We start from the raw sequence: 23,416 nt of genomic DNA, 5'->3' as shown, positions 1-23,416 counted from the left end.
AAACACATACTTCTGAGATAGTTTCATTTGTCACCCTCTCAGCATCCTGCTTCAAATACTTCGCTCCCCATCTCTGTGGTCTCATTCTTCTTTGCCTGCTTCCCACCTTCGTTTCCTCAGGGCTCGCTTGGAAGCCTTCTCAGACCACAGCAGCAAGCTGCAGATTCCCTTGCAGGAGATCATAGACTGGCTCGGCCAAAAAGATGAGGAGCTCTCCGCCCAGCTGCCACTCCGTGGGGACGTCCTCTTGGTTCAGCAGGAGAAGGAGAGGCATGCGGTAAGTGTCCCAGAGGGCATAGCATGGCATTAAGGGGGGGGGGAGAGAATAAAGCTGCTAAAGGTTATTAGGCACAATGTCTGCAAACTACCTCTACCAGGATAAGAGGAAATAATATGCCTCTGAAGTGGGCATCCCATGAGCATCTTTTGGGCTGCAGGACTAGATGGGCCTTTGGTCTGATCCAGTGGGACTCTTATTATGCTGCTGGGCTACAGCCCATCATCCCAGAAACCCGGTAGCCATGCTGGCTGGGGCTGCTGCAGTGAGGGCCCTATACCTTAACAGGCCCTCAAGTCACCTTCTGCAAATTAAACCAACCTGCAAAAAAATCACCCTCCACAACCAGGTGCTCACCATGGAAAAGTCCCTGTTTCCATGCACTATCCAACTAATTTTATTTGAAGGAGTGCTCTGTATTGAAGGGCTGTCTCCTCCAAGTCTAATTAAAAGATAGATAACCCCAAGAAGTGAGAGCAGGGGGCTTCAGTTGCAAGGGCCTTGCCTGATATGGTGAGGTGCACTTTAGTTCTCTTTTATAATAAAATTCCTCTCTAAATATGCATCTGTACATGTAAATTACCGTATGTAGATCCATTTTGTCCTCTCTTTTTGGCAATGGTTAAGCAGACACCTTATCTGTGGCAGAGCTTTGGAAACACATAAGCTCCCCTGTCCCATGCCATGTGTTAGCTGAGTGTGCTGCAAGGTTGGCAAGGCTGGGCATTTGCCAGGGCCCCCGAGACCAGCAGAGGGGGCCTCCCTCTCTGAACTATGCTACCATTGCCATCTTGCACAGAGTACCAAGAAAATCCAAGGCAGCCTAAGAGAATTGCTAGTTCACCCCGCTTTGAACTCCCACCTCTTTCAGGCTATAGGGACCCCACTGGGAGCGACATTCCTGAGGGTACCCCAAATCCTTGCACTGGAAGGGGGGTGTTATGTGCACAGGAAACAACATTGCCGCTCACTTAATCTTTCCTGCTTCTCTCTCTTTGGCACAGGCATTTATGGAAGAGGTGAAGTCCCGGGGGCCCTACATTTACTCCGTCCTGGAGTCTGCTCAGGCCTTCCTCACTCAGCATCCATTTGAAGAAGTGGAGGACTCCAATTCCGACAGCAAAGGTTTACGGTCCTACATAACTTTAGCTGCCTCCCCCAGTCCGCTCACGTTGCACCTTCAAACAAACTCTTCTCGTTCTGCTGGGGCAAAACCAAAAGGCAATGCTAGCTCACTGGCACAAGGCTTTTATGCTTCCAGGCTAACCTACTGACCTTCTTTGTCACCATGGAGAGATCCCATAGTCCTTCCCTGAATACTCTATGAGCGCATTTGGAGGATAACATACTCCTGATCTCCAGAAGGATACAATAGAAGTTAATCTCATTCCTAGATGGGTGTCTTGAAGGCTGCTGGAAGGACAGATTCCCTTTTAAAATGGTGGTGATGAGCTACATAGGATGGACAGGGACATCCGAAAGCAGTTAAGGAAGTCAGGTGCTCAGAATTGGAGCGGGAGGGGGGAGGTACCACACTGGATTCGATGTTACTACAGTGGTACCTCTGGTTAAGTACTTAATTTGTTCTGGAGGTCCGTTCTTAACCTGAAACTGTTCTTAACCTGAAGCACCACTTTAGCTAATGAGGCCTCCTGCTGCCGCCGCGCCACTGCAGCACGATTTCTGTTCTCATCCTGAAGCAAAATTCTTAACTCGAGGTACTATATCTGGGTTAGCGGAATCTGTAACCTGAAGCCTATGTAACCTGAGGTACCAGTGTATTAGTATTGCTATTGGTATTACAATTCATTACCTGCTCTTCACCCCAGGTTCCAGGGCGGGCTACGATAATTAAAATGCAATGCTAAAAACAGTTTAAAACAACATAAAATTACAGAAGCAAGCTGGGCCCTAAAAATATACATCTCAAGTATCAAAAACCAGGTTAAAGAGGTGTGTTGTTGTGGAATCGCTCATGCCTGCAAGTGTTTTATTTCCCAGTATGCAGGACCATTGGTCCTGATAGGTAGGGATGATGGGAGTTGTAGTCCAAAGAACAGCTGGAGACCCACATTTGGGAAACACTGGGTGTAGGCAAGAGGCACAGGGAACTTTAGGCAGGCCCTCTGAATTCCCCCCAGCCCACCCTTTCACAATTTATTATTTATTCATAAAAGTATTTATATACAGTGGTGCCTCGCAAGACAAAATTAATTCGTTCCGCGAGTCTCTTCGTCTTGCGATGTTTTTCGTCTTGCGAAGCACGGTCCGTTGCAACTGCGCCTCTTCAAGCGGCTTTAGGAAAAAAGCGAACAAACTCGCAAGACGTTTTCATCTTGCGAAGCAAGCCCATAGGGAAAATCGTCTTGCGAAGCGACGCAAAAACAGAAAAACCCTTTCGTCTTGCGCGTTTTTCGTTTTGCGAGGCATTCATCTTGCGGGGCACCACTGTACCATCCTCTCACAAAACACCAGGGTGATGTTGTGCTTATAACATTTAACTGCAATACAAAGTGCTTATACATGTTTGCCTTTCTGCTTCTACCCTTCTCTGAGTTCCTCAGGGCTGCCACCCTCCAGGTCAGTTGCCCTCAGTTTTCTTCCTGCTCTGTTTCTAGATGTTTCCCCAAGACACCGTATCCAAAACATCAGTCGTTTTGTGTGGAAACAGGCCACTGTGGCCAGTGAACTGTGGGAGAAGCTCACTGCCCGCTGCGTCGACCAGCACCGCCACATCGAGCGGACCTTGGAGCAGCTGCTGGAGATCAAGGGCACCATGGAGGAGCTCAGCACAACCCTCAACCAAGCTGAAAGTGTGAGGGAGACTTGGGAGCCCATTGGAGATCTCTTCATCGACTCTTTGCCGGAACACATCCAGGCCACCAAGGTATGACCTGGAGGCACTGGCAGAGGAACGGGGGTGGGTGGGGGAGCATCCGGCACCATCAGGGAGGGAGGTACCCCCAGACATACCGCCCCCCAGACATGCGCCGCACACCTCCCCACCGCGCCAGGCGCCACGCCCCCAGGACACACACCACACCCCCGCGGGTGGCATGTCCCGCCCCCCAGGACATGCGCCAGCCCCGCCCCTGCCTGCTCTCCTCCCACGGTGCCGGAGCATGCAGCTTCGCCACTGCCTGGAGGGAGGGAGTGGGCAGACACTGAGGTTGCCAAAAACAACCAAGGAATCTTGTGGCACTTTAAGACCATAACTAATTTATTTGTGGCATAAGATTTTGTGGGTTAAAGTCCACTTTATCAGTTCCATGAAGTGCAATCCTTCAGCAAGACCCTTGAACTGTGGTTCCCAACATCTGACAACCAGAGAGCTGTTGGGCACTTAAAAAGTGCTCCACAAGGAACTTGTGAGTGGAACAACCTTCCTATCTATCTTGAGAGGTCTGTGATTGCTTTCTTCCACCACTTCCAACATGAGTTGGGTCATCATGTGTTGTTGAGTGCATTAAACCCCATTTGTAAACAATCGAAGATCATTAGTTGCTGGCTGGCTTTCTTCTTCGTCGTCGTCTTCTTCTTCTTCTCTCTCCTTCTTTCTGACTCTTTCCAACTTCTTTTTCCTTTGGGATGGGATGGATCTCCAGTTGTTCAAAGAGGAGCTGTCCCCCATGAAAGATGCAGTGAAGCTTGTGAATGACCTTGCACATCAGTTGGCTATCTCCGATGTGCATCTGTCCATGGAGAACTCTCGTGCCCTGGAACAGATCAACACACGTTGGAAACAGCTGCAGGTGAGGGAGGGGACACAAGAACCTTGTAGAATTGTAGAGTTGGAAGGGGCCCCGAGGGTCATCCAGTCTAATCCCCTGCAATGTAGGAAACATGACAGAAGGCCATCCAGCCTCTGCTTAAAAACGTCCAAAGGAAAGTCCACCACTTCTTATGGGAGTCTGTTCCTCTGTTGAACAGCTCTTACTGTAAGAAAGATACCCCTGATGTTTAGTCAGAATCTCCTTTCATTTAACTTGAATCCATTGGTTCGGATCCTGCCCTCTGGAGAAAACAAAACTTGCTCTATCTTCATGTGTCACCCTTTGAGACAGTGGTTTTCAACCAGTGTGCTGTGGCACCCTAGGGTGCCTTGAATGATGGTCAGGGGTGCTGTGGACAACACTGGCCTCTTTCCCTCCCTCCTCTGATGCACATCTTTGCCTCCCCAAGGCTTACACAGCTGTTTATTGTAGCAGCCCTGGCTATAAGCTCTGCAGGTGAATGGCTTGTGTCCATAATTCGTAAACTGTTGCCTAGAAGTGTATGCAGTACTCCGTGTGTGGTCTGATCAAGGTAGAATAGAGTGGGACTAAGACTTCCCTTGTTCAGGACACTATACTGCAAGGAAATTAGGTTATTTAAAAGCAATGCTTGGATCATATCTGTTATGCAACATGCAGTGTGTGAGAATCTAAACAAAAGTGAAGAGTTAAATGACAACGAACATATTTTAGCCGGGCCATAAATAGTAACAAAACTGCTGGCTAGGATGGCAATTTGAGGATAGTTCCCTCCTCTTTCCCTCAAAAAAGTTGCAAAGTACTTGCTACCATTTTTACCCAACTTCAAGATGCACGCAACAGCCAAAGTAATTTCTGGAACTCAAGCAAGCCATCGTATTCAGGACACTATATTCTGTTGATGAAGCCTAGAATAGCATTAGCATTTTTTTTGCTGTTGCATCATGCTCTTGACTCAGGATAAGCTTTAGGCTTTACTAAAAACCCTAGGTCCTTTCCACATGTACTAGTGGCAATCCACGTCCCCTATTTTATATTTGTGTAGAACTTTATACTTGCTTGCCTGGGTGGAGGGTAGTGTTTGTGTAGAAACCTCATCACGTTTGTGTGGATGATATATAGCCTACTCTGTAAAGATAGGAGGCACATCTGGGTTCTGTGCTGGACAGGCTGAAATGCTACATGTTTCCCCCTGCCAATTTTCTTTAATATTTCCAACCTCTGCATAGGTCTCCATCAATGACCGGCTGAAGCACCTTCAGGACGCACACCGAGACTTTGGGCCAGGATCACAGCACTTCCTTTCAAGTACGTAGACAAAATCTACAGCTGAAGACATTGTCACTTTGGAGGGGAAGAGATGTTCTCCCTTCTCCTTAGCATGTTTCACGTGTGCAGCTGAATGAGATGATAGAATCTTGAGGAGGAAGAATACATAGTGCCATTTCAGGCTGCAACTACAGCGTGCCATTTCTGTAAAAGTTTTATTATTATTATTATTATTATTAATAATAATAATAAAAGTAAACCTATACAACAAAAACAGGACAACTTGGTACAAATTTGTGGTCAGTGGCCATGTGAACACAGTTGGTAATTAGGCATTAATAAAGGACAATAGAATTATAAGAACATATGGTCAGGATACCATTATTATTATTATTATTATTATTATTATTATTATTATTCATCTCTTTCCTCCTCCAAAGTTTATTAAGGCCCAGCTTCAGTGATGCTTACTTAACAAAGCATTACATATGCCACATTTTAAAAAAGGAAAAAAAGAAAACCCCTTTCTATGAAAAGCAAGGCAGGACCAAAACTGACTAATGCTAATTGATGTCTTTTGCCACCCAAGCATTCTTGCCATTTCTGCATTCCAAGGGCTCTGCTCACAGAGGTTGTCCTTGAGGTGGTCCTACCACAGATTTGAGCTGGGTTTGGATATTGCCCCAAGACTGACTCATTGCTAGGCTACATGTGTTTCATAGCCTGGGTGAATACTGAAACTTGATGTCATGTGATGCGTATGCTGCCTATTCACTTGCCCTGAGACTGCTAAGCTTGTTAAACAAGTCTCACCCCCGCCCCAAATGATTTTAAAATGTGCTTGGTTTATTTTCAAAACTTGAAGTGGGCCCAGATTTTCTTTTCTTAAAGAAACAACAGCAGCTTGCCTGTGGACTTACTTTATGACTGTTGTAGCTGTCATTTCTGGTTATCATTTCCACTGTCCTGAATAAAGCTTTCCTTAGCTTTGACAAAGGGACTAAAATAATCTGATGTGGGGACAACATTTTATGCTTAATACAGTTATTATATTTAATTAATTGCTTTAAAATATTTACTGTCGGCCAGCCTTGAGGATACCATTTTTAATGTTTAAACAGTCTCTCCAGTAGTAAAAACAAAAACAGACAAAAAAAAACCCCTAGCTCATCAGGGGAAAATGTTTAGCCCCCCCCCCCCACATCCTGCTTTGTTAGTTTTCTTCTAGCAATGATTTATTTGCTTATTTTGAACGGAAAAGTGGAATGGAATGGACCATCTGGAGAGAAAGCACAACTAATCAGCTGGAATGTCCTCATACTGAAGATGATGTTATCAGCACCACTCAGTCCACTGTTTCCCATTGTTTGTTGTCCATAATTAAAAGCTATACAGTGGTACCTCAGGTTACATACGCTTCAGGTTACATACGCTTCAGGTTACAGACTCCGCTAACCCAGAAATAGTGCTTCAGGTTAAGCACTTTGCTTCAGGATGAGAACAGAAATCGTGCTCGGGGGCGCAGCAGCAGCAGGAGGCCCCATTAGCTAAAGTGGTGCTTCAGGTTAAGAACAGTTTCAGGTTAAGTACGGGCCTCCGGAACGAACTAAGTACTTAACCTGAGGTACCACTGTACTGCCTGCGATATATGTGATGCATTCACTTCCTTTGCAATAGCTGCACCATCTATTGCTTTCTCAAACTTATGGCCAATGGTGAAGGATGATGGGAGTTAGAGTCCAGCAACATCTTCAGGGCCACATATTTCCCCATCCCTGTTCTAGTGACCCTGGGAAAGGAGCTGAACCCTGAAGAATGATGACACACACTAACAATATTTTAGTAAGGTATTTGCCCAGACAGGCAAAAATGGGAACCAAAAGAAGGGATCTTGGGTTGTATCCATTGCAAATCCTACTAAGAGTAGATCCATTGCAATTAATGTAGATGATTAACTCAGATCCATTAATTTCAATGGGTCTATTCTGAGTAAAACTTTGTTTCATAACTGTGTGTTTCCAGGTATGAGGATTAGAAAATAGAAGTAAAGGTAAAGGTACCCCTGCCCGTACAGGCCAGTCGTGTCCGACTCTAGGGTTGTGCGCCCATCTCACTTAAGAGGCCGGGGGCCAGCGCTGTCCGGAGACACTTCCGGGTCACGTGGCCAGCGTGATGAAGCTGCTCTGGTGAGCCGGCACCAGCGCAGCACACGGAAACGCCGTTTACCTTCCCGCTATAAAGCGGTACCTATTTATCTACTTGCACTTAGGGGTGCTTTCGAACTGCTAGGTGGGCAGGAGCTGGGACCGAAAGACGGGAGCTCACCCCGCCACGGGGATTCGAACCGCCGACCATGCGATCGGCAAGCCCTAGGCGCTGAGGTTTTACCCACAGCGCCACCCACGTCCCATAGAAAATAGGAGTAGTTGCAGGTAAATAATTGGGGCATTCAAATCACATGCAAAGTGCTTATCAGCCTTTTCTGTCTATCTCCTCTTCCTATTTTTTTCTTGCAGCCTCAGTCCAGGTCCCCTGGGAACGAGCAATTTCTCCCAATAAGGTCCCATACTACATCAAGTGAGTGTGCAACAGCATCTGAATGAGTTTCTGGTCTTGTCCTATCCCTTGTGACTGAGAGCAGTATTCAGTTTTTCTTGCCACATATTCAGGCATCTTACCCACAACCTACCCCCACATTGCAGTCAATAAGATTTGTAAGTTCTCTGTGGGACACTGTGGGAGTCTAGGGTCCCAAGACATCCACGTGTTTGAACCGCCATATTGCTTTATTTCATGATTGGCATTGCTGTGATTTGCACATCAGCACAAACAATTATTTATCCGTACCTGCATCCTCTGGGATTTTCCAGGACATTCCTTCTCCAAATCCCAAATCACACAAGGTGTCCACAGTTTAGTTTTGTTTTAAATATAATTTTTGTTAAAGATTTCTTAGTTTACAAAAAATACGTACATTGTCTGTTCTTTCAAGATGTGTTTGCTACAGATCAGTTTCATTTGCTGTGAGACATTACTGTTGCATGCAGTGTTAGGTTTGGAAGATAAGAGGGGGAGAGTGGGGAGGTGGCATGGGGGGGCAATGCTTCTATTTTTCTACTTAGTGTATGTGTGGGGTTTTGTTTCAGCGTCACCTGTGCGGGTTCTCTTTCTATATACTATTTCCCATACTATTTGGTACCATTGGTCCATGACAAAATGTCTACAGTTGTACCGGTACACAACTCTTGAAAAAATATGTATTTATACGTGGAACACACATGTAAACACACACGGCCTAGGACCCTCGTACCTATGGGACCACCTCTCCCGGTATGCCCTGCGGAGGACCTTAAGGTCCATAAATAGCAACACCCTAGTGGTCCCGGGCCCTAAGGAAGTCAGATTAGCCTCAACCAGAGCCAGGGCCTTCTCAACACTGGCTCCGGCCTGGTGGAACACTCTGTCTCATGAGACCAGGGCCCTGCAGGAACTGATTTCTTTCCGCAGGGCCTGTAAGACAGAATTGTTCCGCCTGGCCTTTGGCTTGGAATCAACTTGATTCCCTCCCCCTCTTTCTTTTTCCTTTTTCCTTCTGTGATGGAACTCCTATTTGGGGACTTCCCTGGCTTTTTTCTGACCCACGTGGGACCAGTCTGGATAGTTGGCCTTGGTGAAGATTTGACGTTTTCATCCCCAAAAAAGTTTTTTATTTGAGTTTCTACTGAAATGAGGCTGCATTTTAATGTTGTATTTTAATCTTGTTTTAAGTTGTATTTTAATCAATTGTTTTTATACTTGGTGTTGGCTGCCCTGAGCCCAGTCTTGGCTGGGGAGGGCGGGGTATAAATTATTATTATTATTATTATTATTATTATTATTATTATTATTATTGAATAATATGTAACTTCCTGTTACTGAATTCCTCTCAACCTCTTTATCTTTTCAGCCACCAGGCTCAGACAACATGCTGGGACCATCCCAAGATGACTGAGTTATACCAGACACTGGGTAAGAAGGACTTTAAAGTCTGCAAGGTCTGCATCACAACAATTGTTATGGACCACTAGACAGTCTGCCAGTGGGAGGAGAGGGAGAAGCTTCTTCACTGAATGTGATGTCTTTCTCAGGGTGCTTCCTCTTATTTGAGCATTCATCTGGATTTATTTGCAGGGAGATCAGATAATGTTGGCTATTTATTCTGATTTGCGTGGCGAGTTCCCGCCCCCCAGTGGAAATAATGACACATGACACAATTATTAAGGTTAATGGGCTAAATAAGGCCACAACTTTATTGGTTACAGGTGATGACCAGTATTGGCTTAGGCATTGGTCCTAACCGACTACCGTATTTTTCGCCCTATAGGACGCACTTTTTCCCCTCCAAAAATGAAGGGGAAATGTGTGTGCGTCCTATGGGGTGAATCCAGGCTTTCGCTGAAGCCTGGAGAACGAGAGGCGTCAGTGCGCACCGACCCCTCTCGCTCTCCAGGCTTCAGGAAGCTATCTGCAAGCCTTGCGCGCCCGGGGGGATTTCCCGCGGGCTCGCAAGGCTTGCGGGCGGCAGCCTGCATCCCGGAGCACGGGGCGCCCTCCGGAGGACGCCCCATGCTTCGCGCAGGTGTCCGCAAGCCTTGCGCGCCCGGGGGGAGTTGCCACCGGGCTCGCAAGGCTTGTGGATAGCAGCCTGTTCTGGGAGCTGGGGTCAGGGGAAGCTCGGGCTTCCCCAGCCCCGCAGCTGGGGGTGGGGAAATAATTTTTTTTTATTCATTTCCCCCCCAAAAAATGAGGTGCCTCCTATGGGCCAGTGCGCCCTATAGGGCGAAAAATACGGTATATCCGACTTCAGCCCGTCCGCTTTAAGCCCGGGAAGGGTCCTCCCCAGGCTTCAGACATGGCCACAAAAAGCTGGCAAGCGGCAGGCCACACCCCCAGAGCCAGCCGATTGGCTGGCCAGGAGGTGACGCGGCCGGGAATCCCCCCAATCACGCGGGGGCTGGGTTCCAGCTGCCGCGCACGTTGTGGGGCCGTGAAGCCCGCAGCTCCACCTCCTCTGTAGGGCAGAAGTGGCTTTGCTTGGACAGTGGAGTTAGTTGACATTGTGCCGGGGCAAGTGTCATCCACCCACTTTCCAATGCATTTCCCTCTTCAATTTCCTTATCGTAAAAAGTCAGGTGTTTGGGGGAGGAGAGTTTGTTTGTGCAAGACCTCCCTGTCAACTATTTCATAACATGAATTTGCCCCTGTGTGATTAAATGCCATTCAATAATAGCAACAGGCTGGAAGCATCCAGATTTTGGGATAAAGTGAAGGACAGGGTGATGCTTCTCGGTCCAGTTTTATAACAAGAACCACAAGAGTTGTGATGTTGTGGTCAGAGTGTAGGACTAAGACCTGGATGACCGGAGTTCAACTCCCTGCTCAGCTATGAAACTCATTGGGTGACCTTGAGCCAGTCACAGTCTCTCAGCCTAACCTACAAGGTACCGTATTTTTCGCCCTATAGGACGCACTTTTTCCCCTCCAAAAATGAAGTCCTATGGGGCGTCCTATGGGGCGAATACAGGCTTTCGCTGAAGCCTGGAGAGCGAGAGGGGTCGGTGCGCACCGACCCCTCTCGCTCTCCAGGCTTCAGGAAGCTCTGCGCAACCCTCAGGAGCCCGGCACGAAGCCGCGCCCAGCTCCCGAGGGTTGCGCAGAGCTGCCTGCACTCCTGGGCTTCCCATAGCTCTGCGCAACCCTCCGGAGCCCGGCGTGAAGCCGCACCCTGCTCCTGAGAGTTGCGCAGAGCTGCCTGTGCTCCAGGGCTTCGCGCAGCTCCACGCAACCCTCCGGAGCCCGGCGTGAAGCCGCGCCCGGCTCCCAAGGGTTGCACGGAGCTCCCTGCGCTCCCGGGCTTGGCGCAGCTCCGCGCAACCCTCCGGAGCCCGGCGCGAAGCCGCGCCGTTCTCCGGAAGGTTGCACGGAGCTGCCTGCTTCTGAAAGCAGAGTGCCCGGCGCTTCGGGAAGACATCGTACAGCCCCACAAGCTCGGGGGACAGCGGGGAGGCGCAGCGCTGCCATCCCGCTGTTCCCCGACCTGGTTTGGGGGGGGAAATAAAGGGGGGAAATTTCCTTTATTTCCCCCCCAAAAAAACTAGGTGCGTCCTATGGGCCGGTGCGTCCTATGGGATGAAAAATACGGTAGTTATGAGGATAAAATGTGGAGGAAGAGAACTATGTATGTCACCTGCAGCTGATGGGAGTTGAGGTTCAAAGCACTTGCAGTGCATGAAGTTGGCAAAGCAAGAATGACAAGGAAATAGTGCCAACCTTAGTGGAGGACACCAAGTTGGCAAAGGACAGCCTGTGGTTTCATTTTTCTTTCTGTCTTACAGCTGACCTAAACAACATCAAGTTTTCTGCGTATCGCACAGCCATGAAACTGCGCCGTGTACAGAAGGCCTTGCGATGTAAGCCCCAGAATACCCTCCTGTTCTTCCTCTTGTATCAGCCATGTTGCCTAATTAGGGACAATTTTCACATTCTGTAAACTGGAGCTACGAAATGCATGAAGGAGCAACACACAAACATGCAGTATTTTTTGTCCCACCTGAATCCCACTTATTTCTGTCTTCTCATATTTTTATTGCCAGGACCTCTAATACTAGAATGAAGAGCAGTGGCAATAAAGGACATCCTTGTCTAGTAGTACCATTTTTCATACTGTACCTCCAGCTTAAAGGTACCCCTGCCCGTACGGGCCAGTCTTGACAGACTCTAGGGTTGTGCGCCCATCTCACTCAAGAGGCCGGGGGCCAGCGCTGTCCGGAGACACTTCCGGGTCACGTGGCCAGCGTGACATCGCTGCTCTGGCGAGCCAGAGCCACACACGGAAACGCCGTTTACCTTCCCGCTAGTAAGCGGTCCCTATTTATCTACTTGCACCCGGGGGTGCTTTCGAACTGCTAGGTTGGCAGGCGCTGGGACCGAACAACGGGAGCGCACCCCGCCGCGGGGATTTGAACCGCCGACCTTTCGATCGGCAAACCCTAGGCACTGAGGCTTTTACCCACAGCGCCACCCGCGTCCCTACCTCCAGCTTAGGTTACCATATATTATTATATTTGCCCATTTTTCTATATATATGGCTTTTAGCCCTTCGGTGAAGGCAGTCCCAAAATCCATAACTTCTATAACTCTCACCAAGAAACATTGTCAAATGCTTTTTCTGTGTCAAGGAACATTAAAGTTGTTTCTTTTTCATTTTTCTTCTCCAAGAGTTCAGTTATATTCAATATATGACTAGTGTTATTTCTTAACTGCCTCAATGGCAGGAAACCTGTTTGATCTTCATGTATGAAATTTCTTAGAATTGCTCTCATTCTTTTTGTCATTATACTACCTGCATATATCTTGTAATCATTGTTTAATAAGGAAATCGGCCTATAGATTTTAAGCTGGAGTACATCCTGCTCATGTTTAGAGATTAGTGTAATATATGCATTTTTCCATGATGTTGGTATTTGCTTTCCTGGGAGGATTCCATTCATTAAGTCTTTCAGTGGGGATGTTAACACATCTCGAAATATTTTATAGTAGGAAGCCGGAAGTGTCCGTTCGCCCCCACCACCTTAAAAATATAAGGCAGTACAGAAATGAAATTAACAACAACTGTCAATTGCAAAGGGTGCCTCTTTTTTATTAGTTGGTAGCATGGGTAACGCCATTTTGCTGTGCCTTGAGTTGTTTTCAAACTCAAAGACTTTGTACCTATTTAATTGTAGCCCTGATTATCTTTGTCATGGGGGGGGGATCTTTCTTGCTTCCTGTGACAAATCTATAACAGGTTTGTTTTTTGTTTTCTCATCTCCCACTTCCATTTCTGACCACCTTTTCTCTGGGCACCACAGTGGACTTGGTGACGCTACCAACAGCCTTGGAGGTCTTCAGCGAACATGAGCTGCAGCCCAGCGACCATGTGATGGATGTGGTGGAGGTGATCCACTGCCTGACCGCCCTTTACGAGCGGCTCGAGGAGGAAAGAGGCATCCTGGTGAACGTCCCCCTCTGCGTCGACATGACCTTGAACTGGCTGCTCAATGTTTTCGATAGGTACCCATAAAGGCATCCATACCGATAAGAGATGCCTTAGCAGACTTAATGTGATTGTTTTATTGTGTATTTTAATGAAAGAGGCTTGTGTTTTAATGCTTGCGTAAACTAGTTTTTATACTTTGTAAACTGTTTAGAAACTGGTTTTGGGGTATAAAAATTCATTAGGAAGGTGCCGAGTGTGGCAGTGTGAAAATGGGCTTCACCAGTGGGTCCTCCCCATTTGTGGAATGCTGTCATGCCAGGCACCATGACTATCTGTTTTTAGGCATCTGAATATTGTTATCCTCCCAGGCCTTTGACTTTAATCTCCTGCTTTTCTCTTTTAGTGCAGGGTTTCCCAAACATGGGTCTCCAGCTGTTTTTGGACTACAGTTCCCATCATGCCTGACCACTGGTCCTGCTAACTAGGGATGATGGGAGTTGTAGTCCAAAAACAGCTAGAGATACATATTTGGGAAATCCTGTCTTCGTGGGATGGGGGTTGTTCTTTTATACAAATTATTGTGGGCGTTTTCAATTGTTCTATGCCTCTCGTTTTCCTACTTAAATGTTTGTTTTCGTAAGTTGCTTTGAGTTCACCTTTCTGAAAAAAGCAACACAATGATGATTACGATAGGAAATCCACAAGCAGTCTATTGTAGAGATGGTTGTTCTGTGTTCCAAGGACCTGATAAAAGCAGGCAGACTGCCTCTAAACATGAAGTTTCATAAAGTCTGTGTCTTCAGGGGCAAAGGTGGATTGAATTGGTTGGTATCTTCTGTCAATGGAGACTGGCCTGTGGTCTGGATGGCTATGATGTGGCATTGCAAGGAAAAGCCTGCTTTTTATAGGTTGGGTTTGCCAAGCAAGACACAGACCACCAGCCATGCCATGTTGCCTGCAAGGTGCTATGCACGCACCCTGCTTTTGCAATCACAGGCTGGAGATGCATGTTTTTTATTGAGCTCCTAGTGGGCCATCATGCCTTTGCAGGACTGTTCTGGGAGGCCTGGTTCTGCCAACACTGTTTGGTGGAAACCACTACAGTGTCTCCTCTGCTGTGCAGAAATTGGGCACTTGTAAAGCGAACCAAAAGGGGGGGGTTCCAGGTTTCCCCCCACCCCACTCACCCTGCGCCTTTTGTCTTCCAGTGGACGCAGCGGGAAGATGCGGGCTCTCTCCTTCAAGACAGGCATAGCATGTCTGTGTGGCACGGAGGTGAAGGAAAAATTTCAATGTGAGTCATCCGGGGGAGATGGTTGATGAAACCAGAGTGTGGGAGGCTTTCAGGTTTGGAAAGGTGGAGAGAGGCGAGTGCAGGAGGAGTCACAGCTGCATCACAACTCACCTGCCTGCATCCCTTCCAGTATTGCACAGATGGAAATATGGCAGGAAGCCTTTTATATTGCTCACAAAGCTCCTGTTTCCTGCAGCGGAGGAGAGAGCATTCTTTCATGGGTTCCTCGTCCCACTTGCATGAATAGGCCTGCACACAAATCAGTCCTGCACATGCAATACTGCATGACAGAAAAACACCCTCTCAGTTGCAGTCCTGCCTTGCTCCAAGGAACAGGGCTCCCACAGTGCTCCACTGAGTTTTAAAGCAGACCAGCTATTTCCCTCCTGCCTATCACAGTGCTGACAGGTGAGGAATGTCTAGAGAGATGAATTAGCTCTTCATTGTCTAAAGTACACTTGCAAATTAGGAAAAGGCAGGAGCATCAGTCCTATGTCTCCCAGCCACTCCTAGCTGTGCAGTTGCTGCGACAGAGAGGACCTGCCCCTGACCTCAGCTTATGTACCTCCCCCACCCAAGCGGCACACAAGCAGCTGGAGACTCTGCCTGCGTGTAAGCTTCTGCTCCTCCCACTTCAGTCCTCTTCTGGTCCTGGGAGACAGTGGAGCAGGAGAGCTAGGAGCAGGACGAAGAGATGTGGAAGCCCTTGACTCTACACCAGCCTGACCTATCTCTCCCTCCTCCTGCACCTGTTCTCCCCTCTCCAATCCTGCAGCATCTCCTGCCTCTGACTCTCGTCTCCTGGCTCTTACAGGCTCCCCCAGATCACTGATCCCTTCTTCCAAGCCAGCATCCAACCCCCCACCCCTTTTCCCAGTGCCCACTCATCAAAATCAAGCCACAAGCCACAACCCCTCAGCTTCCAGCCATTCCCTGAATCTGCCCCTGCAGGGCAGAAGGCAACTGGCAACATTCAAGGGTTCTGCGGCATACTAGTTTACAGGGGCTGCACATCCCGTTTTGCCACCTGAGGCAAAACAGGAAGTGCCACCTTGCCCTGCCCTACTGCTCCCACCGCTGCTGCCATACTTGTTGCCATTGGCGCCACTACTCTGCCTGCCCTTCTGCCTTTGCAACAGGTACAGGAGCAAAGCTGCCATCAGTGCCATTTTTGGGCAATATATTGCCTGATTTGGGCGAGATATTGCCAAAATTATGCAATATCTTTCTTTCTTGCAAGATCTCGTCTGATTTCAGGTACGATTTCAGCTGATACTGGTGCTGCTTCAGCACCACCTGAGGTCCACCCACAGGACTGCCACCTTAAGAACTTCTGCTACCTGAGGCAGCTGCCTCAGTTTGCCTAATGGCAAAGCCAGCTTGGGGGGTTGGTTTGAAAAGGTTACTCGCAGAAAGAAAGTTTTGCAAACCTCTGCCTTAGGGCATATCTTTACTACAGATATAGTTGTAGAAATGCAATTTTGTTGGCATTTTAATGTGAAACTAACTAACACACACTTCTCAAACCGATATACAAACCAAAACAAAGCTGTCCTTCAGAATTTGCACTTCCCTGAATTTTGTGATACATTTCTTCAACCAAACAATCTGGATGAAAAAAAGAATGTATTGGGGGAAATGGTGCATAAAATGCAAAATATTAGTGAAAATATATGTACAAAGATGCATTACATTGGAGAATGAATATATATATATATTATATATATATATATATACACACACACACACACACACACACACACACACGCACCAAAACTGTAAGCAAAAATATGTTTATTAAGAGAAATCTGCACTAAATTGCTGCTGAATTTTCAAGAGTTTTTTGGGGGGGCTGCAGGAAATAACCCTGCAAAATGTTTTATAAAAAGGAGAAACTGAGAGAAATCGAAACTGACAGATTCCTCCATCCTTAATTGCAGATTATTGTAATCATCATCATGACTTCTCTCAAAGGATCCTGGTAATTGTAGTACCCTTAACAAACTGCAGCTCCTATGATTCTTTGGGGGGTGCCTTGACTGTTTAAAGTGCTATGATACTGCTTTAAATTTATAGTGCAGATGGGCCATGGTTAAGAGTGATACCTTCTTTCAAAGCTTGACTTTCACCACTGATGCTTGTCTTTCCCTATGTTTTCATAGCTCTGGGAAAAGCTACAGTTTGAGTCTCTCCCCTTTCTTTCTTTCTTTCTTTCTTTCTTTCTTTCTTTCTCTCTCTGTCTCGTCCTCCCTCCCTCATCCCACCCTTTGTGGGGGCCCCATGCTCTTCCCTCGCACCTTTCAGATCTCTTCAGCCAGGTGGCAAATGCCAGCGGACTCTGTGACCAGCGGCACCTTGGCATCCTTCTTCACGAGGCCATCCAGGTTCCACGGCAACTAGGGGAGGTGGCAGCCTTTGGAGGGAGCAACGTGGAGCCCAGCGTTCGCAGCTGCTTCCGATTTGTACGTGACACAGGTGGTGCTTTGTCCACGTTGACGCTACGAGAAGAGATTCCTTTTGCCACGAGAGTTGTTGAGGGAGCCAGTGGGTCATGTTTCTTGGGTGTCTCTCAGTGGCTTAGGAGTGGCTTTTCTGTGGTTCCTTCCCTCACAGCTGCAAGTTACGTTTCAAGGCCTGTTGGCACATGGGTGGCTTCCCCCCCTCCAAAAAACCAACAGCCAGCTGGGGGGGGGAGGCCTCATGGTTCCACCCACCTTGCGCTCGGCCTTTAATGTTCCAGCAACGGTGCAGGCCATGCCCCCCAGCCACCTGATTGGCTGGCTGGGCAGACAACGCGGCCGGGATTCCCCTGCTCTCGCGGGGGCTGAAACCAGCCCCCGCTCATGTGGGGTGGGCGTGAAGCCCGCAACCCCACCTCCTGGCCAGGTCCAGAAGTGGTGTTATGTTTCTACCATAACATGAAAAGTGCCTTAGTCTTTTAATAAGAAGCTACTCAACTGCCTTTGTCACCTCTTGACAGTCTTATCCCTTTGTTTTCGGTTTGTCGAATTTATGAATCACTTCCCACAACCAAAAAGTCCTGAAGAAATTTAAGACATGCATAAAATGCAGTAATCGAAATACATAAGCTTATAGAAAGCATAGTCGGAGTGAAGACACCCAGTCTTTGGTGCTGCCCAAACACCCAGAAAAAAAACCCCAAACTTCTTTTCCTGGCACCAAAACAATGGCAGAGTTGGTGCCAGGCAAGACTTTCTAGGGAAGAGGATTCCATAGACAGAAAGCTACTACAGGAAAGACTGTCTTCAGATGAAAGTCCACTTAGCATCAAGTATTCTTCATAGGTCCTTAAGATCTTCAGTAGAGAGTTTTCAATGGGACACTGCAATCTGAGGTGAAGTGAGTGGATATCAGGAAGATGTCCTTCTTGGCTGGTAGTACCCCAATTGTGGAATGTTCTTGCCAGCAAGGTTCTCCTGGTGCCTACAATGTTATCTTTTTGACACTTGACAAAGGTGTTTTGTTTTTGTTTTGAACCAAGCTTTTCCTCTTACGTTTTGATTCTGGTTGTTTCAATGCTGCTTTGAGACCTGCCGCCTTCTTAGTTTTTACATTTTATTGGTATTGGAAACGTTGATTGCTTTGCTGTGTATTACTTCTTAAACAGAAAGTACACTGGGAATCGGAAGGGTGATCAGCACCTGCCTCACTTCTCTTCCTCTTAGGGTAATGGGAAACCAGCAATTGAGGCTATCCAGTTCCTGGAATGGGCTAACCTGGAGCCACAGTCAATGGTGTGGCTGGCAGTCCTGCATCGAGTGACTATAGCCGAGCAAGTTAAACACCAGACCAAGTGCTCGGTCTGCCGACAATGCCCTATCAAAGGATTCAGGTACAGGGTGTGCTACAGTATACAGCTTCCCATATGCACTGTGTTAACAGGGTCTGGATTAGTTGGGCCAGTGGTCTGATCCAGCAGAGTTCTTCGTCTAGGCGCATGACATTTGATGTCCATGGGTCCATTCCCTCTGTACATAGAGGTACCATCTAGCTATTATAAGTAATAGCTGCTGATAGATCTTTTCCTCCAGAGCTCATCATATGTTCCTATATTCAAATGCAATCCTACAGGAAAAACATCATTGCACATTGAAACACTTATTTCTATGTACTCATTTTCTATGTTGAAGCCTTAAAAAAAAGTGGAGGTGGGCATTAATAAGAACGTCTTATTATTTTGTATTATTATTTATTTATTCAATCTAGATACCACGCTTTATCAAAAGATCCCAGGGCAGTACACAACATTGCCTTATTATTTTGTATTATTATTTATTTATTCAATCTAGATACCACGCTTTATCAAAAGATCCCAGGGCAGTGCACAACATTTAGAGCACATTTTATGGAGCACAAAAATAAAATCATAAATCATAAAACAATCATAATAGCAACCCCCCTCTCCCCAAAACACGGCTTTAACAGGCCATAGATTATTAAATGGTCAAAGAGGAATGTTTTGCCTAGTGCCTAAAGACATGTAATGATGGCGCCAAGCGAGCCTCTCTGAGTCAGACTATTCATCCATCTAGCTCAGTACTGTTTACTCTGATTGGCAGGTGCTCTCCAGAGTTTGAGTCATGGGGGCATTCCCAGTGCTACCTGGGATTGAATCTGGGAACTTAAGTGTGCAAGGCAAATGCTCTACCCCTGAGCAATGGTCCTCCCTAAACATACAAACCCTACTTGCATCCTGACGTGGGTGGAGTCGAGGAGATGCTTTATTATTTCGATGCTGCTGGTTTTATGACCCAGCCCTGATTGCCCTTTGTTCCAGGTACCGAAGCCTGAAGCAATTCAATGTGGACATCTGCCAGACTTGCTTCTTGACTGGGAGAGCCAGCAAAGGCAACAAGCTGCATTATCCCATTATGGAATACTACACAATGGTAATATAGGAGTTGTCTGGAGAAAACTGTTTGGGGGACACTGGTATTTGACCAACGACACTGTTCATGTTTGACCAATGAGCTGTTCATGGAGCAAGCTCTGGACCCATTACTTAGGCCTAGGCCAAGGGTGGGAAACTTCTGGGCCTCCAGATGTTGTTGAACTCTAGTTCCCATCAGCTCCAGCCAGCATGGGCAATTGTCAGGGATGATGGGAATTGTAGTCTAGCAACACTTGGGGTAGGGCACAGGTTCCCCAGCTTTGCTGCATAACAAGTTACCAGCATTACCAAGCCTATCCTATTTTTTAAAAGGTATGGGAAGAAAAGACACTTTTCAATAGAATAAAAATAGCCTATCATACCACACTTGACCCAATGTTCTTTTATTCAGCCTGCACACAAAAATACAGAAAGAACATAGAGGACTGACTAGTCATATAATAGCTTCTAGACCAAAATATGCTAAATATGAAAAAAATAACTACAACACCATATATAGAATAATGGAGTTTAAAATATGTGCGATTTGACAGTAATTGTAGCCTGACCTGTACTGTTGCAAGTCTTGAATAAAGCTTTCTTTCTTACTCATAGGTAAGAGCTTTTGTCGTAACATTTAGGGAGGTTTTTAACGTTTGAAGTTTCATTCTGTTTTTAATGTTCTGTTGAAAGCCACCCATAGTGGCTGGGGCAACCCAGCCAGATAGGTGGGGTGGAAATTATATACTATTATTATTATTATTATTATTATTATTATTTAGGTTGGGAGCCAGGACAGTAATGTCCACCTTGACATCTTTTCTAAGAACAAATGAGAATTATCAAACAGGAAATGAGCACCTGTTTTTGCAAACTGAATTTAATGCTGGATCCACAACTATGCTTTTAAGAAAAATTAACATGAAGGGTTGTCTTCAACTAAATTCTGCACAGAGTAGACCCATTTAAATTAAGGGACCTAAGCAATTAATGTCATTTAATTTCAGGGGACCAGATCTGAGTATGACGAACTCTGGATACAACCCAAATAACTTTGAAAAACACTCCTAGCAAATGCATGAAAATGATTTTCAAGTTAGGATCAGTAGTATTCTGTATATTTTCTATAAGGTTAATCTATTTTTTATCTTAAGTTTACTATATATAGTGTATGAATCACTATCCTGATTGGGCAGTAAACAGGTGTGTGAACGAAGCCTCTGTTCCTCTCTGCAGACCACATCAAGTGAGAACATGAGGGACTTTGCCACCACCCTGAAAAACAAGTTCCGGTCGAAGCAGTATTTCAGCAAGCATCCCCAAAGAGGGTACCTGCCGGTCCAGTCCGTCCTGGAGGCAGATTTCATTGAAACGTAAGTCCTGGTCCTGGCTGCAAATTCCCCACCCTCTTCCTTGATCAATGGACATCTTCGTGATGCTTGCTGGGTGAGAAGAAACGGGAGATGGAGAACATGCAACAGTGGCGTAGCGTGGGTTGTCAGCACCCGGGGCAAGGCAAGTAATTTGCACCCCCTGCGAGTGCGAGCTGTGAGTGCAAGCTGCGAGTGCGAGCGCCCCCCCAGATGTTGCGCCCAGTGCGGCCGGCCCCCCCTGCACCCCCCACGCTACGCCACTGACATGCAATGCTCAGGTGTTGAACTCCCAAATCCTATCTGCATGGCCATTGCTCAGGGATTTCGGTAACTAGAGTCCAGCAACATCTGGGTGGCCACAGGTTCCCCATCTCTGGCCTCAACAGAATGTAGACCAAACCTAGAATTCTGGGAAGCAAAGAATTCCCTATCAGTGGTGGATGGATGTCCTGGAGTAATAAAATGTGTAATCATTGAAATCTCTCTACATGATTTACATAAAATATACATTAAGGTTAACTATAGAAATCAGAGGTTAAAGACAAGTTGACTTTAAACAATTCCAAAACAAATAAAATCAGTTGTTAAAAATTTACATTATAAAAATAAAGAAAACTACCTATTGAAATGTACGTCAGCTTTCCATATCTGGTTCAACTTGTCTAAACAAAGAAGTTTTTAGTAGGCACTTTAAACAATACAATTAAGAGGCCTACCTAGTATCAATGTGCAAGGAGTTCCACCATTGTTTCCTTACAACTGCAGAATTGGATATTGTGTGGTGCTTCCCAAAGGTCAAAAGGTCTCCCCACAGACTTGTTGTTCATTTGTTTATAAAAATGCTTATATACCACAATTTCATTTTTTAAAAAAAAATCTAAGTTGCTTACAACAGTGTTACACACGCACACACACACACACACACACACACCACCATATAAAAAGAGTAATATCACAGATTATCAGCTAACTATTACAGAAAAATGTTTTCTTAATAGTCTGCATAAACCTGACAACATTGGTAAGTTTTCAGGAGATGCTTAAAGGGTAATATAGAAGACACCTACTGAATCCATCAGATGCCAGTGAGATAAAGCACTACACAACTTTTAGAAGACATCTGAAGGCAGCCCTGCATCGGAAAGTTGTTGGTGTTTGATGTTTTATTATGTTTTTATATGTGCTGAAAGCTGCGCAGAGTTGCTGGGGAAACCCAGCCAGATGGGCAGGGTATAATAATAATAATAATAATAATAACAAGAAGAAGAAGAAGAAGAAGAAGAAGAAGAAGAAGAAGAAGAAGAAGAAGAAGAAAAGAAGTATTATTATTATTATTATTATTATCATCATTATCAGCAGCAGCAGCAGCAGCACCATCTCTACTGGAAGAGGCTTCCACAGGACTGTGCTGTTTATGCTTGAAGCCTCAGTTTTCTGTCAATGTCAAACAAGCCTCATAAACTCAGGAGGTGACCAATGACACTCCTACAGATTATAGCAGTGACTGAGCTGGGATAGAAGAGTTCAAGCAGTCCCTTAAGTACCCTGGACCTAAGTTGTTCAGGGCTTTGTAAATTAATGCAAGGACCTTGTTTTACCTGCCTAGATGCACGACCGGTGCAGGTGACACTTTCATTAGACCCCTGCTAGGCAACTGCTGACAATTCCATACCTCAGTCCTTCGTGACTTCTGCTTGTTCCTTTCAGGCCAGCCTCCTCTCCAATGTTACCTCATGCAGATACTCACTCTCGGATTGAACACTTCGCCAGCAGGTACCACTTGACACCCCTAAGAAAGGGGCCGGGCCAAAATGTTGGGTGGTATGGGGAATAGGGTGGCACAGCCAGTACGACAGATACAGTGAGTGGAGAAAAACCTGGTACATCAGAAAAGCCCTCTGTAGCAAAGGCAGAAGATGACTGTCTCCAACGCTCCAAACACTACAATCAGGCCTTTGCGGGGGGGGGGCAACCGGGTACACTTGCTCTGGGCCTTGGAAGGCTAAGCGGCCAGGGGACCCTGCAAGGGACTGGCTTCTTTTTGGTTTGAGTTTATAACTTTATTCTAACTATTCTTTTGCTCTGGGCCTTAGACAAGTTCTATATGGGCCTGACTACAATAGCACTGCTAAGAAGACAGAGTTCCATTTAAGGATAAAACTTAAAATTCCCAGAATATTGATGGCTTCTAGCTGTGGGCTTCTTCAGATGTCCTTTTAATTGTGCATTCATGATTATTTTTGTTCATGGTGGTATCAAGGGTGGTTATCAGTGATCCTGCTTTCTGATGAGTGGTTGTTGTTTTTCTTTGGGCGGGGGTACTCTTTGGAGAGAGAGCTCCAGCAGAGATTTAAAACTGCAAAACATGCAACAAAGTAAAGCATGGAAATGTAGGCTAGAAGATGTTTAAAATATCCCCTTTTAAATATCCCCATTTCTCATAGCATAGAAAGAGACCAGGCATTTGGTATGTTAAAAATGTTTTACTTACAAACTCTTCAATCATCAAACTCATGTGCTTTTCCATACAGCAGCAAGAAAAG

General features: G+C 46.3%; 1 protein-coding gene across 10 annotated transcripts in view; it reads left to right on the top strand.

Annotated features, from left to right (window-relative positions):
* The window catches only part of DRP2 (dystrophin related protein 2), a 59,190-nt gene that overhangs the window by 22,838 nt on the left and 12,936 nt on the right, over positions 1 to 23,416 (top strand). For all 10 annotated transcript variants that reach the window (XR_008328649.1, XM_053374705.1, XM_053374702.1 and 7 more), the window contains 15 exons: positions 121 to 277; positions 1,282 to 1,402; positions 2,896 to 3,164; positions 3,883 to 4,029; positions 5,259 to 5,337; positions 7,815 to 7,875; positions 9,245 to 9,306; positions 11,673 to 11,747; positions 13,188 to 13,389; positions 14,524 to 14,609; positions 16,914 to 17,071; positions 18,296 to 18,462; positions 19,408 to 19,519; positions 20,737 to 20,873; positions 22,581 to 22,646. Coding sequence is in view for 9 of the 10 variants with exons in the window: in XM_053374705.1 (XP_053230680.1) it covers positions 121 to 277; positions 1,282 to 1,402; positions 2,896 to 3,164; positions 3,883 to 4,029; positions 5,259 to 5,337; positions 7,815 to 7,875; positions 9,245 to 9,306; positions 11,673 to 11,747; positions 13,188 to 13,389; positions 14,524 to 14,609; positions 16,914 to 17,071; positions 18,296 to 18,462; positions 19,408 to 19,519; positions 20,737 to 20,873; positions 22,581 to 22,646 (1,899 nt within the window). In the remaining variant the exon portion in view is untranslated. The remainder of the gene's footprint in view (positions 1 to 120; positions 278 to 1,281; positions 1,403 to 2,895; positions 3,165 to 3,882; positions 4,030 to 5,258; positions 5,338 to 7,814; positions 7,876 to 9,244; positions 9,307 to 11,672; positions 11,748 to 13,187; positions 13,390 to 14,523; positions 14,610 to 16,913; positions 17,072 to 18,295; positions 18,463 to 19,407; positions 19,520 to 20,736; positions 20,874 to 22,580; positions 22,647 to 23,416) is intronic.

The sequence above is a fragment of the Podarcis raffonei genome, chromosome Z, assembly GCF_027172205.1.
Source record: "Podarcis raffonei isolate rPodRaf1 chromosome Z, rPodRaf1.pri, whole genome shotgun sequence".
Classification (NCBI taxonomy): domain Eukaryota; kingdom Metazoa; phylum Chordata; class Lepidosauria; order Squamata; family Lacertidae; genus Podarcis; species Podarcis raffonei.
This window is presented reverse-complemented; position numbering and strand designations above follow the sequence as displayed.